The 18,528-nt window shown below is 36.8% G+C and overlaps 1 protein-coding gene across 4 annotated transcripts in view; it reads right to left on the reverse strand.

Annotated features, from left to right (window-relative positions):
* Window positions 1–18,528, reverse strand: part of Cdh18 (cadherin 18) — a 739,086-nt gene that overhangs the window by 147,479 nt on the left and 573,079 nt on the right. For all 4 annotated transcript variants that reach the window (XM_075975833.1, XM_075975835.1, XM_075975834.1 and 1 more), the window contains one exon: window positions 18,067–18,186. In XM_075975833.1, coding sequence (XP_075831948.1) covers window positions 18,067–18,186 — 120 coding nt within the window. The remainder of the gene's footprint in view (window positions 1–18,066; window positions 18,187–18,528) is intronic.

Consider the following 18,528-nt stretch of genomic DNA (forward strand, 5'->3'; position numbering starts at 1 on the left):
AGGAAAAACAAAACGAAATGCCCGTTTGGGTTTGAAATGCCTATCAATCACCTACTCCTGGAAGTCAATCAAGCAGTCACCTGGAGAGCGGTACTGAACTGTTTGGCAGGCTTGAGAGGGATGTGAGCAGCAATGAGCCATGCTGACAGTTGTATGACCGCTGTTCAATTTGTTTCCAAAGGATAGTATCAGAAAGCACGGAGCACTGTGAATGTGTAGAGGCTGCATCAGTAAAACAGCACCATAAACCTTCAGCTCTCAGATGTAATGCCACTTACAAAGCATCATAAATGTGTGGTCAAGGAATAAATGCATGAATAAATGCCTTAAGAATGTAGAGCAGAAGCCAAGTACAGCCAATAACCATGTTATAAAACTTCTATACAATGTATATCTACATTCAAAAGAACATGTATCTAGATATTAGATACTTATAACCTAGGATTTCAGGAGTTATTTTAATGTTTAACTCACTTTTCTTCATTTTCTTTCTATTTTTCTCCTTTTTTTATTTATTTATTTATTTTTGGTTTGCAGGTATTGTCTATACAGAGAAGCTTTGGGACCACAAAGCCCTCAACTCTTAATACATAAGTTATTCCTGCCTCGGATGAATGCTCCACAAACTAAGAGTGACAGTCTCCTGCGGGTGTTTTGAAAGCATGAGAATACCAAAAGAAAAGCTTGCCTGTCATTAAATTTCAGCAAATCCCAGTGCTGAGCATGATGGTGTGTGTTAAGCAGTCCCAATAAGGGTTTTATTTTCTCAAAAGACTATGCCATGGGCCTTTGTAGCTATGTGAAAATTTTCCTTACAACTGCTATCTAGTGAAGATTGTAGTCATTCTAAGCAGAGAAAACATAAAACAGGTATGAAAAAATTGTATTCAAGTCACAGGATAGACTGTAGGTTTTTGCTTTTGCTAGGTAGATATTCTATATTTCTATGTGCTGGTCTGATGATATATGAACGTGTGTGTGTGTGTGTGTGTGTGTGTGTGTGTGTGTGTGTGTGTGTGATCTATCTTAATAATGAAATCATGTGACCAAAATAGGCAAGAAGAAAAATTAAAATATGCAAACAATCTTATGGACACATATAGTGATTATAATCAGTAAATGATTTTAAGTAAGAGCATGTTTCTTTGTCATGTCTGGTCAGCTGTAATTGTTTTAGAAGGTTCTATGCATGTTATTGAGGAGAAAGGTACTCACCAAACTTTCCTAGCTGCAAATCTTATGAGCAACATTAACTAACTGCTGCCCTTTTGAGAAATGTCTATTGGTACAATAATGACTCAAAAGACCTGGGTATAACCAAATCATTTCTGATTGCATTAAGGACCTAATGGAGCCTCTACCAGGCAAAGCTATCAGAATCTGTAGATAGATAGGTCAGAGCCCCTGGAGGGGAGTCTTCTACTATTATTCTAATAAACAGACGTAGTATAAAGATGAGCCTTAATGGCTCATTGTCATACCCCTGGAACAGTACATCTCTTGGTTCTCAAGAGACAAATTTTATCTTGCAAAAGATGGAATAACAGAGAAACTCACAACTGTTCAATTTGCATGGAAAGGTACTGTTCAATGTTGAGCAATAAATAGGGCATCTATATCACAGCCTCTGCAAAGAGTTCAGACATCATTGTAAAAGAGGGTTCAGAATGAATATAGGAGCCATCTGTTTTAATAAAAAATGAAATAATAAAACTCACATGGAAATGGATGAAGCTAGGAAGAAAATCAAGTAGGGTGAGGTAATCTAGAATCAAGAAAACAAACACAGTATGTAATTGCTTCTATATAAAGGTTAGAAGTTTTTGAGAAGCAGGCCACAAACAACATACCCACAGAGTAAGGTACTAGATGGAGAGATTGGATCTCTTCAGGTAGGAGAAGTAGAATAGATAGTTATGAGTTGACAGGATAAGAGGACTGGAAATGGTGGATCAAATGTGGAAGGGGAGAGAAAATGGAGTTGTATAGGGAATAGGAGAAAGGTTAGCTAAAATAAAGGTCATTTGAGGGATCATATGGAAACCTAACACAGTAGAAATTTCCTAAAATCCACACATGTATGAAAGTGATATATATGGAATCACAAATTAATGTGGGAGACCTAACCCTACCTAGACATTTAAATGAAGCCACCAGCTCTGGTAATGGATTTTAGCTAATTGAGTAACGACCCAGTTGGAACCACTATCATTCAAGGCTATGGCCAGGGCTATTAATTGCTCTCCACAAATGAAGAGTAGGGTTGTAGCGCTAAAAACTTAAAAAAAAAAAATCACTGAACATGAAAAAGTTGACCAGGTGCCTTCATAGAACCTTCACCCCCATTGACTGGTGCTCAAGGTACCAAAAGAGTTCAAAAGATAAGAGTAAACACAAACCCAGTAACAAAACCCTACAATCTATAATGGCATCAGCTTTCAAGATGTTCTACGATAGTGGTACAACACTTACGCATCAATCATGCTGGTGGGTTTTAGTCAACTTGACATAAGTTATAGTAATCAGAGAGAAATAATTAGTAAAATGTCTCTATTAAGATCAGGCAGTAGGAAAGTGTACATAACATTTTATAAATAAGTGACTGATATTGATGAGGAAGGTCTCAACCCATGGTAGATTTTGTCATCCCTGGGCTTGTTATCCTGAGTTCTATAAGAAAGCAGACTTTATAGAATTTGAAGAGAAATCCAGTAATAGCTCCGCACTATATCCCCAGTTCTTAATAGTTTCAGTTCTTGCCTCCAGGAGCCAGTCTTTTTGAGTTTCTGTCCTAACTTCCTTCAATGATTGCCTACAGTGTGAAAGTATAAGCCAAGTAAACCCTTTCTTGCCCAACTTAGGTTTGGTCGCGGTGTTTCATTCTAGGATTAATAATCATAACCAAGAGAGCAACAAAGAATACCTGGTTGTATTTAAGGTCTAACCCATTAATTGGAATCCATTTCCAAAACTATTTAATTGACTGATAACCTGAGACCAAAAGGCTAGGGACCTATGGGAAAATCAAATACTACAATTTTGCTAGAGAATGAGCCATAAATTGACTCATACTGATCCTTTATGATATTCAAAGGTTAGAGATATCCTCTGTAATCATCAGAGATGCTTCATCCTCTGGCAGTAACTGGGAAGAAATACAGAGACCTACAGCTGGACAATGTTCCGAGGAATAAGAAACCTTTGAACATTCAATACTAATTGAGATGTCTTCATGAAATGCCTCCCCATAGGGCTCAAAAAACTGTGCAGAGGACATGTTCTCAACCATTTTGATAGCAGCATTATTTGTAATAGCCAGAACCTGGAAACAACATAAATAACCCTTGGCTGAAGAATGGATAAATAAAATGTGGGAATTTACACAATGTTGTAATAGACATTGGGAAAAATGATGACATCTTGAAATTTGCAGACTCAGAAAGACAAATATAATATAATATAATATAATATATAATTCATAAGTGGATTTTAGACATAAAACAAAGGAAAAAACAGCCTACAATTCACTACCCTATAGAACCTAAATAATAAAGAGGACCCTAAGAGAGAAATACATGGATATAATACATGGGAAGTAGAAAAAGACAAGATCTCCTAAGTAAATTGGGAGTAAGTTTTATCTCATTTTTGTTTCTATTATGATTATCATTATTATTTTATAGGACTTCTTATATTCTAATGAGAAAAAATATGTACATTTGGGTGGGTGGAAAAATGAGGAGGATCTGGGAAGAGTAGGAAAACTAATAAATATACTATATGAAAAAAATCTATTTTCAATTAAAGAAAGATAAGATAAGGCTGTAGGGAGCCCTGTAGGCTTTTTTCTGAATTAGCAATTTAATCAGGGGGGGCCCAGATTGTTATGGGAGGTGGTCCTCCTGGGCTAGTGGTCCTGGGATGAAAAAGCCATGAGGATCAAGAAAGGAAGCAGCCCTCCACCAAGACGTGTGTATTAGCTCCTGCCTTCAGGATCCTACTATGCTGAGTTTCTGCCTTGACTTCCCTCAGTGGACTTGACTCCAGGTATGTGAGCCAAATAACACAGTCCCAGACCCTGTCAGTCCCCCAAAAAAGACATGGTGGTATTAGATTACTACAGAGAAAAAGTGTTTTCTAGCTATACTTATGAACTCAAAGATACTGTGGCAGTATGTTCAAGGTCAAGTTGTAAAAATCCCAGCATAAAATTGAGGGCTGGGTGGGATCATGAAGTCCAATTGCTAGCACAGGAGTTACTGGGAATTGATTGCTACTGGAGAAAGGAGAATCAGTTTTCTATAAGGGTGTGTGGTCTGGGAAGGGGACCATTGTTCAAGAAAGACCCCACAGCCAGAAGTATTTGAATGAATTTGGGCCACACGTATAAAGCTTATTGTGTTAAGAGACAGATATGGAGGGAGGGAAATAAGGAGGAGAGAAGGAGATAGAATGAAAGAGAGGAATTTTCAGGTTTCATGGGAATGGAGGTAGCAGTGGGTCTGGGAGAAGTGGGAGGGATGGATTTGATCAAAGTCTGTTGTATGATATTTCCAAATAAGCAATACTATGAAGTAAGAAATGGTGGTGATGGGGATACAGAAGACTTTTGTAACATGAATGTTAAGTGCAATAGGGTAGTGGAAATCTTTAGTTATCAAAGTGAGAAATACACTGCTTGAAGCCATTGCTTGTATTTTCTCTGGGGTAGCTCTGTGCAAGGAGAATAATGGCTGTTCTGAGAATAATCATCTTTACTATCTTTTCGATATTAGGCTAATGATTCTTAGATTTATCAATGAAAAATTCTGACGCCCAAGAAAATTGTTTTGTCTCTATGTACTCACACCAGAGTTTCCGTGGAGCCCTTGGAATAAATTTACAATATAGACAATAGAATGCAGCCCACAGAGTGAGGGACAAGGAATCTTCGTGAAGTGGAAGCAAACAGTTCAGCTCTGTAACAGTATGAAAAAAATCACACTGAGGAATTTAACTTCTGTTCCAAGAAGATTCTGTTTCATGTACACAACATTATATCCAGCATTGTTTCAACTTTCAGTGAACCAAGTAAACAAGCTCCCTATTGCCTGTGTTGTTATCAGTGCAAAGGGATAGTAAACAGAAGTGACTTTTGTCCAGCAGGAGGTGAGACAAGAGCCCTTAAAGCTAAGCTTAATGTTGACAGCCTAACAACAGGACAAAAATTCTTTCTAGACCCCAAATATTCTGACCCACAGAGAATTTTATCTTTCTCTCCCCATACGGCTTGCAGTGGGAATCTAAGGCATTTTAACATTCTTCTAATGTTAAAGGGGAGTTTTATTTTATAAAAATAAATGATAGAGTTGTTCTTTGGAGGGGGAGGGGTTGATACTGGGTTTCTCTGTAGCTTTGGAGCCTGTCCTGGAATTCGCTCTTGTAGACCAGGCTGGCTTCAAACTCACAGAGATCCTTCTGCTTCTGCCTTACAAGTGCTGAGATTAAAGGCATGTGCCACCACCACCCAGCTCAATAGAGTTGTTCTTAAAAAAGAAAAGGGAGATGAAGTTTAAGAAACATGGAAAAAAAGGATGTTTTCACTATTTGTTCTTTGCTTAACTATGTGAAAGAGCTGAAGAAACATTTTGAGACATGATGTAATTACAATAGAAACTCAATGTGGTCACTAAAAGAGATGAATAACATGCTATATTCAAAGTGGTACTGCCATCTTTTATATGTTATCAATGCATTAATCATCTTGTACAGTATGCAAATGAGCAAGAAAAGTTCTTGGGGACTTTGTAACCTAGGAATTTATAGTTTAATTAAGAATGTACAAGACATACGGTTCTATCAGTAACAGTTTACATAGTGATCTACGATTCACAACAATTTAGTTCATTTGCTTTCTAAAAGTTTTTCAGCACTAATATTTTGGCAATCATTAGATCCTATGTTTTAAACTTATGTAGTTAAAAAATACCAATTAAAAACAGGTGCTTATGGGAGATGAAAGAAAAGGAAGATATTATAATATACCGATGATATAAACATAATTTTTAAAGAAAATTTTAAAGATAATCAGTGCATTTTTTCTGAAGAACTATAGATAGTTTTAGCAATTTAAGCAAACAATGTAAAAATAAGAATCTTTGTTTTGTACAGCAACAGTCTTGAAAATGTTCATTGAGTCCTCAGAAATAGAGAACACCACTCTTTTTCTTCTCATACGCATAGGCTTGTGAAGATGAGTCCAGATTTATGATGACTGCCTTATATTTACCCAGGACAGTGAATTTCACAGTGAAAGTGAGTTATCAGATTACACGGGTTTCACCATTGTCTCTGGCTTTAGTCACATTTGGTTATATCAACAAATGAAACTGGTACAATGTAAATTAATTGAAATCTATTTGTTTACTCACATTTGAATAGTGTATATTTTCATAGGACTGTATAGTGACTGCTACTCTTCCAATGACTGAATCTGTGCTTAACCACAGACATTAAAGTAAAGGAAGCTGTGCTGGCTAGTTTATGTCAGTTTGACACAAGCTAGAGTCATTTTGGTAAGGAGAATCACAATTGAGAATATCACTGCACCCCACCATATTAGACTGTTGGCAATTCTATGATCCATTTTCTTAATTTACGGTTGTGTGGGTGGAAGGGCAGTTGGTTCTGATTGCTATAGAAAATCAGACTGCCTCAATCAAGATATCTCATTCCTTGCTCTCTTCTCTCTCTGTCCTTCCTCACCTTGACTATCCCTTTCCCTCAAGTTCTCCTCCCCACCCCTGCCTTCTCCCCTCCTTTTCCCCTTTCATCCTCCCTTCTCTCCCCCCACCCATGCTCAATTTTGTGAGGAGATCTTGTCTATTTTGACTTTCCATGTGGATCTATATTCGTTTTTCTTAAGGTTCAACTTGTTACTTAGCTTTTCTAGGATCATGAACTATAGTCTAAATAGTGATTGAGGGAGCCATTATGGGGCTAGCAAGAAACCTGACTCTAGAGAAATTCCCAGGAATGCACAAGGATGACCCCAGCTAAGACCCTAAGCAAAAGAGGAGAGGGTGTCAGAACTGCCTTTGCCTAGTAGTCAGACTGATGAATATCTTAAATATCACCATAGAATCTTCATCCGGCAACTGATGAAAACAGAGACAGAGACCCGAATCAGAACTCTGGACTGAGCTCTCAAAGTCCAGTTGAAGAGTGGGAGGAGTGAAAAAATGAGCAAAGAGATCAAGACCATGATGGGGACTTCCACTCAAACAGTCTACCTGAGCTATGGGGAGCTTACCAACTCCAGCTAGATTCAGAAAGAACAAGCATAGGTCCAAACTAGTTCCTCTGAAAGTGGATGGCAGTTGTATTGTTGGGCAGACTGTGGGGCCACTGGCATTGGAACCAGGATTTATCCCTACTGCTTGTATTGGAAATTTGGGAACTTACTCTTTTTGGATGGATACCTTGCTCAGCCTAAATATAGAAGGGAGGGCTTTGGACCTTCACCAAAGCAATGTGCCTTATCCTCTCTTTGGAGAGGACAGGGGCTGGTATATGAGGGTGAATGAAGGAAATAGGTGGAGGGGAGGGAGTGGGAACTTGGATTGGTATGTATAATGGAAAAAAAGATAGCTCATTTTATTTAGTTAAAAAATAAAAATAAAATAAAATAAAAAAGCAGACTGAGAAAAGAGAAGCAATCCAATAAGCAACTCTTCTCAGTGACCTCAGCACCAGCTCCTGTCTCCATGTTCCTGCCCTGCTTAAGTTCCTACACTGACTTTCTTTAGAAACAATCTGTAATATAAGTAGATATAAATCTTTTCCTTCACAACTTATTTTTGGTCATGGTGTTTTATCACAGCAATAGAAACTCTAAGACAGGATTCGACAGTGCCATCTAAACAAGGATGCTCTAGCTTTGATAAAACCATCCTGTTTTTGTTGAATGCCACTACTGTAACAACATGGAAGCCAGAAGATCTGTTGAATGGAGCTTCACACAGTAATATCAGAACAACAATGGAATCTGCAAAGTGAGTCACTAACAGGGAATAGACAACAAGGAGTAATATGTGCTGATGGCTCTTTACTTTTTCATGTTTAAATATGTAACAAGCTGTAACTCTTTTTGTCTTGCTTTGCCCTGTAGTGTCTTTTGGGAACAACTTTCCTTCAAATCTTTTTTGAATATGAAAAAGTGAGATACTGTTCTTTTGGTAAACACATTCTGAGGTACTGCACTGAATTTACCTACGACAAAAGAATAACCTTTAGCATTACGGGCTGAGAAGTAACTGAATTTGCAACTTATGTATTATGTTTATTATGTTTCAACTGTTACTATTTTAATAAATGTAATGATAATTATTAAGTCAAGCAGGGATTACTCTTACTATCTTATGAATTCTCATAAATATTTTTCTGGATCGTGTAAAGTTAGTAATCGCATCTACAGGACTTTTATGAATACATTACATATTTTCCAAACATTCCTTTCAGAATTCTTCATATTTTTAGCAATTGTTGAAATGAAATAAGCTTTTATTGATTAAACACAGCAGAAGATACTGATGAACTACCTTAGGTGAACAAGCAAGAATGTTGAAACTAACATTAGTTCTTATAATTGTGTATTTCTTGTGTTTATGGTTTATGTAAAGGATTTTGTAATATTAATTAAAAATATGCTGAAAAATTATTTTGAGTCCCAAATCCTCTTTAATTTTTGTTAAATTAAGTTATAGAGTATTAGCTTTCCATATGGGATGTTCATACATATTTTATTTTCATCTTGTTTGCCCCAGTTTTCTGCTCTGTCTGCCATGCCCAGTTTTTCACCTGTTTTGTTCTATTTTCTTCCACTCTAAGCCTGTTCTGTCTTGTCTTAAGATCTCCTTTCTAGTTCTTTGTCGTTAACCATGTTTACTCCCATCTGACTGCAGAGTTAAAAGATAGATTCAGCTGGAATATTGAGAGTGAATAAGTTGCTTGTTTTTTTTTATTTTTTTTAAATCTATTTTTTATTGAGAAAATGAGAGAAAAAAAAACAAGTTTCCACCTCCTCCCAGCCTCCAATTTCCCTCCCCCTCCTCCCACCCTTCTCCCCCTCCCCCACTCCTTTCCCCCTCCCTCTCTATTCCAAAGAGCAGTCAGGGTTCCCTGCCCTGTTTTAAGTCCTAGGTCCTCCCCCCTCCGTCCATATCTAGGAAGGTGAACATCCAAACTGGCTAGGCTCCCACAAAGCCAGCACATTGCGTAGGATCAAAACCCCTTGCCATTGTCCTTAGCGTCTCATCAGCTCCACACTGGAGCACTGGACTGAGCTCCCAAGGTCCCAATGAGAAGCAGAAGGAGGGAGAACATGATCAAAGAAGTCGGGACCACGAGGGGTGCACCCACCCACTGAGACAGTGGAGCTGATCTATTGGGAGTTCACCAAGGCCAGCTGGACTGTGACTGAAAAAGTTACTTGTTTTTTTAACACAAAGAATTAACTTGGTGGATAAGTTTTTTTTACAGTTCCAACTATTTTCAAACCAAATTCACTTTTGTTTGTAGCTGAACAAAATTCCATTGAATGAACACTTCATATGTTACTTTCCTCCCATGTGTTGCTGAATATCCAGACTGGTTCTATTGTCTTCCTACTAGAAAAAAAAAAACCTGATACAAGTAGAAGTGCGTCAGGGTCCCTGTAAAAGATCGCACATCACATTGCCGAGGAGTTGTACTGCTTGGTTACATAGTACTATGCTTTCTGTTGTTTCAAAACCTTTCGCATCAATGTCCCGAGTGCCTCTCCTAGTTCCCACTCCATCCAGCTGTGGATAGGGTTCTCCTTTGCTCATATCCACACTAGTGTATGTTATTTGTTTTCTTGATGGTTGCCATTCTGACTGGGGTGGGATGGGACCTCAAAGTAAGTTATAATAAATTCCTTTAATAGTTAAGGATACTGATTATAAAATCTCCATAGTAATATGAGCGGCGGGGCTGCATCCCCGACGCCTGGCCGCCCCCACGGCTAGCTTTACCCGAAATAATTACACGGACACTGTATTCTTTTAATTACTGCTTGGCCCTTTAGCTCTAGCCCTTACTGGCTAATTCTGATATCCCGATCAACCCATCTCTAATAATCTGTGAGCACCGGTCTTACTGGGAAGATTCTAGCCTAAGTCCATCCTGGGTCGGAGCTGGGGCATGGCGTCTCTCTGAGGTGTCTGCTCCGGAGAGGAGAGCTGTGGAGTCTGAGCTCACTTCCTCTTCCTCCCAGCATTCTGTTCTGTTTACTCCTTCCACCTATCTTCTAACCAATGAGGACCAAGCAGTTTCTTTTTATTTAACCAACGACCTTCCTCCATCAATAGGCCAATTTTATTTCTTTCTTAAAGACTCATTTTATTGTTTTCAATTATGTGAATGTGTAGGTACCCTTCTGTGAATATGTGCATATGAATTCAAGTGTTCTTTAGGCCAGAGGTGACAGACAACCTAAAAGCTGAAGTTACAGGTGGCATTTGATACTAAACTCAGGTCTTTTTGAAGAGCACTTTATGCTGTGTTCCTAACTGCTGAGCCATCTTTCTGGACTCCTCTCTTTATTATTTTTATAACCATGTGTTTATTTCATTGGCAAATTCACTGACTAGTACAGTTGTGGGTGTGTATGTGTGTGTCTATCAGTCTGTCTGCTTATTTTATTTGTTATTTTTATTATATGTAGTAATTTAAGATTCTGAACATAAAATCCTTGGCTGAAATATAGCAGGAAAAGATTTTCTGCCATTTAGTAGCCTATCTGTTCATTCCTTTGATCATTTATTTTTCTGTGCTTAAGCTTTTAAGTTCTTACAATTCCATCTGTCTCTACCGTCTGTGCTATTGTGGTTCTATTAAGAAATTTGTTACCCCTGTCTATACCATGAATTGATTTCCCTATACTCCGTTAGCAGTTGCCGTGTTTACAGTTTAAATGGATGTTTTTGATCTACTCAAAGTTATTCTATAATGGCAATGGGTTTTTGATCCTATTGCACGTACTGACTTTGGGGGAGCCTAGGCAGTTTGGATGCTCACCTTACTAGACCTGGATGGAGGTGGGTGGTCCTTGGATTTCCCACGGGTCAGGGAACCCTGATTGCTCTTTGAGCTGATGATGGAGGGGAACTTGATCGGGGGAGGGGAAGGGAAATGGGAGGCGGTGGCAGGGAGGAGGCAGAAATCTTTAATAAATAAATAAGTTTTAAAAAAGTTATTGTAGCTGGGCGGTGGTGGCGCAGGCCTTTAATCCCAGCACTTGGGAGGCAGAGGCAGGTGGATCTCTGTGAGTTCGAGACCAGCCTGGTCTACAAGAGCTAGTTCCAGGACAGGCTCCAAAACCACAGAGAAACCCTGTCTCGAAAAACCAAAAAAAAAAAAAAAGTTATTCTATTTTCAATATAGAACATATATACTACACCTAAAATTCTATGAATTTGATAAGCACTTTCAGTAAACTAGCAGGGTACAATATCAATGTATAGAAATCGGTAGTTTCTAGAGGCACTGAAAATTGCATTTCTGATAAAAAAAAAAGACCAGGAAAAATATGCTATTCACAGATGCCTCAACATGTGTTAGGATAAATCTAAACAAAGGGTTGGAAGACCTCTGTAAGGGAAACTTTATGGTGATAAAAAGTAAATCGAAGAAGCCACCAGATGGTGAAATTCCCTCCTATGCTTTTTGAATTGTCAGGATTTATATCACAGCAAGGGCTGCATTGAAAGCTGCAGAGATTCAAAGCAATCTCTCTCAAACTTCCAAGGACAATCTTTACAGAACTGCAAAAAAAAAAATCTAGAATTTTAAGAAAACAAGAATAATACAGAACAAACCAATACATCATTTAATTATAAAATATACTTACCACAGTGATAAAGAGTGAAACACAAAAACATACCTGTAAACCATTGTGAGTTCTAAAGAGCCACAGGTAAATCCACACAGCTATGCAAACTTAACGTTTGACTAAATCATCAAAAACATGTATTAGGAAAGTGGGAGCAAGGAAATCGATATCTTGATTGAGGGAGCAATTATGGAGCAAGCAAAGAACCTGGCTCTAGAGAAATTCCCAGGAATCCTCAAAAATGGCCCATCTAAGACCCTAAGTAATAGAGGAGAGAGTGCTCAAAGTGGCCTTGCGCAGTAGTCAGACTGATGAATATCTTAAATATCGCCATAGAACCTTCCCCAAAGCAATGTGCCTTCCCCTTTCTGAGTGAGGAGAGGGGGAGTGGGTGAGGGTTTGGATGTGTGTGTGGGGGGGGGTAAGTGGAGAGAATGGGAGGAGGGAAGGAAGGGGAAACTTGGTTTGGTATGTATAATGAAAGATGATTGTTTTTCTTTTAAAAAATAAAATAAAGCAAAAAAAGGTCAAAAAGAAAAGTGGGTAAACTTTTTAATAAATAATACTATGAAATGTGGATATCTACCTCCAGAAGAATGAAATCATTGAACTGGCACCTTCCTTACTTAGGGGAAAAAGATGTATTAATCTATTCTAAATACTTCTTTCATACAATGAAATTACTTTTTTTGTTCATTTTAGATAACACTACTCCAAAGGCCTGTATGACTATCCAACACTCAATGGTCATAAAATCTTATTTATTTTACAGGATAGAGTAAAGAGGACACAGAACATTGCTGGACACTTGCATTTTTCCTGATACACAGCTAAGATAATTTTGCAAATTTGTCAAGATAACTAGATAGGCACCCTCATTACAAATTTAGATACCCTGAAATTGGAATGCAAATTTTCTGGAATCTGACCAATTTAGTAAATATTAAGTTGCATATTTGTATCAAAGCATAAAGTATCTACAAAGTAATTTTCAACAAAGAATATTATTTTTGTAAAATATAAATTTAACAAGTTCTATATAGATGTCATAATAAACTTTAAATGAACTAATTATGAGTCTATTACCTGTCAATTATTGTTATAAGAAGGCACATGAATAATATTCCATACATAAATGATTAGTGATATGATTCAAACTTTTGGAACTATATGTTACCATTAAGTTGAAAGTTCTGTATTGTACGTGAGGAGATTTCTGTACTGTGAAGTAGATGTAATTCCTACATAATTGAATGATTAACAAGAAATTTGGTGTTCAGTGTCTGATTTTTAATATCAAACAGCAAACAACATTGAAGTGCTAAACCATACTAGGAGTGCTGAATTCATGTGTATATAAAAGTAAAGTCAATCATTTAAACTCTATTACTTTTATATACCTGAAAATTAGACATGCTATTTATACTTGCAATATTTTCAGATGCTTACATGTTTATTTACAGCATTAATATATTTGTTTATAACACACTGTATTATTACAGAAATGAATATATATACATATATATTGCATGTATTACAAACAACTAAAATTCAATTTCATAAACTAAATATAAAATTGAAAAAAGACTCATCTTTTTATTAAGTGTGTATCAAAAGCTAACTTTGTGTTATGTATGCATCACTAACATTATTGCAGTCTGACATAGGAGATACCACATTTTAACACAGTAGATCTGACCCCGCATGTGGTAAGTCAGTATAGAATTCTTACTTCATAATTTATCTCTGGCTTCTGCTTTTATCTAGAGTTTCAAATTTCCTGAAGTGATCATCGGAATACTTGAACACATTTGTGGCACAGACATTCCTTGTGTGCCTTAGTAGAAGAAATAAGAAGTGCCTTCTTTTAAAGGAGCCGTCAAGTCACTATCACATGCAGGACCATTAACCAGATTCCGTTCCTAATTCAAGACTGCTTGTTTGTTTTGTATATAACATGTATTTTCTGCTCCAAAGACACTGGGAAGGCATCTCCTTGAACTCTGCTCCTTGGACGTAGGTAAGAAAACTAGATTCTATGAAAAGCCAATGGATTATTCAGCTACTGCCTTCGACCCTCAGAGAAGCGCAGAAGTCTTCAATATTATCACTTACTTCTAATGATGTTTACAGTAAAATGACAGCATTGGAATGAGCTATGTGTTATGTTAAAAATAATGAGCCTCAGCCAGGCAGTGATGGGGCACACCTTTAATCTCAGCATCGGGATGCAGAGGCAGGTGGATCTCTGTGAGTTCTAGGCCAACATTGTCTACAACCTTCCTCAAATAGCTAAGTGTTTCTGTTTTAGATATTAGTAAAAATTGTTATTTGCTCATTCTACACCAATGCTTCATTCATAATATGCCATAAATAGTGTATTTTTAATATTCATTCCTATAAATTTTTCTACTTGTCAAGTGTTAATTTTAAAATAATATTTTAGTGGGTACTCTTTGGTTGTATTATATACTGAGGAACATCACATTGACTATAACAAAGGTTGCACAATTTACAAACTATTTGGTTCACAGTACTAATTAAGGAATTTCAGTTTAAAACCCCACATGTTATTAAATGATATCTATTTAATATGCTGAACCAATAATCTCATCATTGGTTGTAACATATGGTTTATACAACAGAAAACACAGTCTCTTTGGTAACTCATTATTATAAAATCAAGGTGAATAACAAAATGTACTTTTACCATAATGGAAATAAGGTAATACAAGTACAAATTTTTAATGATAAGCCCTGAAATCTCATTGTTATTTCGGGAGAAACGTTAAGTTATGCATTATAATAATAAGTCTTCAATAAAAGTAATTGGAAATGTGTTAGGCTGGATCATTCAATTAAGAGAATGGAATTAAGTTATACTATCAAAATGCACCTTTGCAAATGGCTAGTGTTCCCATGCTTCCCATATCATAGCAACTGATTCTCTTCTTTTAACTTTGTTTGTTCAGATTATATTCTGGGCATTTGGAAGCACAGTTGTAACTAGATTCATTAGTTTTAAGCATGTTTAATTGCATGGTAATAAGGTTTTTAAGCACAAGTAGGCAAAATGTGGAAGCTTTGCAGAAAATAATGAGTGTTTGTCTTAGAACTCATCTTAGAACTTTCTTCGATAACTGTTTAGCACATTACTGGCTTAATGCAACTTTAAAAATATTTTCTTTCCTTACTGGTGTGATAAATAGGAAATAGACACACAGCCCCATGATGCTTTGGCCAGTGAAATACTGGCATTAACACAGATCCCTATGGAAGCATGTATTTCATTTAATACACTATGCATTTGCAAGAAAAGAAAAAAAAAGGAGGTCCAAGAACTAATACAGTTTAATGCATTAGAAACTGTAGGAGAGTCTCTTTATGCCTGAGATAAAATTCTGTGTTAATCATTACTTGATCTACCTGTAAGATTTATAACTATACCCAAATGTTACTTGCATTTAAATGATATACTACCAATAGCATGCTGATAAGAACAGATATAAAACACAAACAATAACAGCATACAGAGGCAGACAATTACCCTCAAAAATCTCTTTAGCTCACACAAGTTCCTTCTCAGACCTGCTTACATTTACATTCAAAACATAGGCACCAATTCAGATACTATGATATATAAAGAAAACTTATTTTTTAAACTGATAGGAGGCATAATTATAATACTAAAGTTTAAAACATATTTTATGCAGGATGCCTTTATTTCAACTTATTGTTAATTAAATATGGAATTTTCTTATATGAAAACATTTGGCTAATATACAGTGTATTAATGGACTACAGATTTATTTAGGTACATGTATGTTTATACATCGGTATATGTGTGTTCATAGTAAAAATAGCAATGCTACATTTTTTTCTGCTTATTTCTTTCATAATACACTTGTGCAAAGCAGAAATCTACTATTTTGTTTAATGCAAACTTGATTTAGAGGCAAGAATAAAAAGAAGATCACTTATATCAAATAGTGAGGTAATTCAGTTGTCAATAAATTTTCGGTTGAGTATTAACAGTGATAACAGTTCATAGTCATTTTGATTATGATCAGGTTCATAAGAATTTTTTCCTCTATAAATATCTCAAAACTAAATTGACTGGAGTGCTACATAATAATGTATAACACATTACTGACACTTGTTTTACAATATTTATTTTACATCATCAATGAAGTATTTCAGTCTATATTACAATTAATATGTATAAAATGTGTGGATACATGAATGCTTTTCTATGAGTTTATCCTCCACTTATAACTCCTTCTTTGTGTATTGGTTCTACATTGTATCATCTAGGGAAACAAAAATACAGGTCTGTTTCTGGCAGTGAACTTGAATGCTGGAACCTCTTATCAAAGTAAGGAAGATTACTTAGTCAAATCCTCTTTAAAACAAGATAATAAAACACCATTAACAGTAATCTAGTCCTATTAGGTTCTGAAAGTGTGCTTAAGACTCAAACTTCTTACTGTTGTGTACTTCATAGTATAAGATGATTTGAAACTAGAACAGATTTGAACCCATAGGACTAATGTAGAACTCCTTACACAAATAAAATACCTAGCACCAGCCAAGAGAAACCTTCCTTTGCATGATTGGTCAGGGCAGTCCAATAGACTCTCTAAACAATATAGACTATTGATGCAGTGCTTGCTTGGTACCATAGGTTGAAGGTGAACCCCAATTCCTGAACACACTGCATATAAAAGATGCAGGACTCTCTTGATCCCAACTACATCAGACATGAATATCTCCTTTCTGCAGTGTACCTTCCAAGGTGCTAAAAAACACCATGCATACTGTCAAAGGCTGCCTTCCCAGCTGTTACAGTCATGAACCACATCTACAACCAGCACGGCTAGATATCTAAGTGACACTTTCTTGTTGGTGATGAGTAGTAGCAGTATTTGGGACTTCTTTCCTTCCAACACGAAGGAAACTGTACCTAGTGCTAGAAATAAAACTATATCCCAGGGCTAATAAGGTCAAGGACTTTAGAAAAGTTCTACTAATAGCCAGGCGGTGGTGACACGCCTTTAGTCCCAGCACTTGGGAGGCAGAGGCAGGCGGATCTCTGTGAGTTCGAGGCCAGCCTGGTCTACAAGAGCTAGTTCCAGGACAGGCTCCAAAACCACAGAGAAACCCTGTCTCGAAAAACCAAAAAAAAAAAAACAAAAACAAAAACAAAAACAAAAACAAAAACAAAAAACAAAAAAAAACCGTTCTACTAACAACAATTTGCTAGACTAACATAGCTCCTTATTGCATTCTTGTATTTATCTTTACAGTCACAGAAAACTGAAACTCCCCTAGTCAGTACAAAGAAGCTTCCCTCTACAGAAAATAGGGACAATCACATAAATCATAGGTGAACACAAATGCATAGATTACGTGATCTTGGAGAACCCAGCCCCAATGAATACATCTAAAAATCCTATCTCCTGACACTTTCCTGACTCAGGAAACATCTCATTATACAGGGCAAAAGACTATCGGCGACAAAATATCAGAAAGTGTGCTGTGAAAGTCTCTCCTGGAAGTGACTGCATAAACAATAAACACGCTATGGTTGAGCAGGGAACTTTCATAGGTTTCTACATTTAGATCAAATCCATAGACAATTAATGACTGCTGGGAGAGGGTAGGGTTAGACTCTCTTGGGAATGAGCCCCCCTAACTAGTTAACCAATGCAACATTTTCAGATATGAAAGCATATAGAAACACCCACCAGAGAAAAAGAGAGAAGAGAGAGAGAGAGAGAGAGAGAGAGAGAGAGAGAGAGAGAGAGAGAGAGAGAGAGAGAAAGCACAAGAACATGCAATCAATTCAGCAAAATGTATTAATATATTTGTGCATACATATATACATTCATATACATGTACATATGTACATATATCTGTAGCAATAATAGTAAAACGAGAGGTTATCAGTTTGAGATTGAGGCAACAATCATGGGAGGGTTGCTGGATGGTACCTGGGAGTATATGGAAGGAGGTAAGGTATGGGGGAAATGATGTAATTATATTTTAATTTAGAAATGAGTTAAATAGAGAAGAGTGTTTCTTATAGGCCATGAGAAACAGTAAAAAGAAAACAGCATCATTTGTATTATTGATGGAAGTACTTGCATAATAACATATGTAAATTTGCTAACCTGTTTTAGGATCCACAGAGAAATAAGGTTGTCCTTGCAGGATGCTGTAAACAACACGAGCACTGTTTCCATAGGTGGGGTCATCCGCATCTGTAGCTGTCACCTGTAGAACAGAGGTACCTGTGCATTCAGAAAACAAATTTTAGTATGGTGTCATTTAGCGCATGACTCATTTGAACACAGTAAAAGTGTTTGTTTCAGTTTCAATGCATTACCAAGGTGACTATGACCTACTAAATTTTATTCTCTTAAGATTTATTTCTGCATTTATTTGTATTTGTGTGTACATGGGTATATTCATATATAAGCAGAGGTGCCCAGAAATCCAGAAAATGCCCATGGGATATGCCAGCCCTAGAGTCACAGGCAGATTTGAATTACTCAATATGGGCATTGGGAACTGACCACAAGTCTTTTGTAAAAGCAGCCAATGGTCTTGACAATTGAGGGAGCTATCCAGCC

The sequence above is a fragment of the Microtus pennsylvanicus genome, chromosome 6 (genome assembly GCF_037038515.1).
Source record: "Microtus pennsylvanicus isolate mMicPen1 chromosome 6, mMicPen1.hap1, whole genome shotgun sequence".
In the NCBI taxonomy this organism is placed as follows: Eukaryota; Metazoa; Chordata; class Mammalia; order Rodentia; family Cricetidae; genus Microtus; species Microtus pennsylvanicus.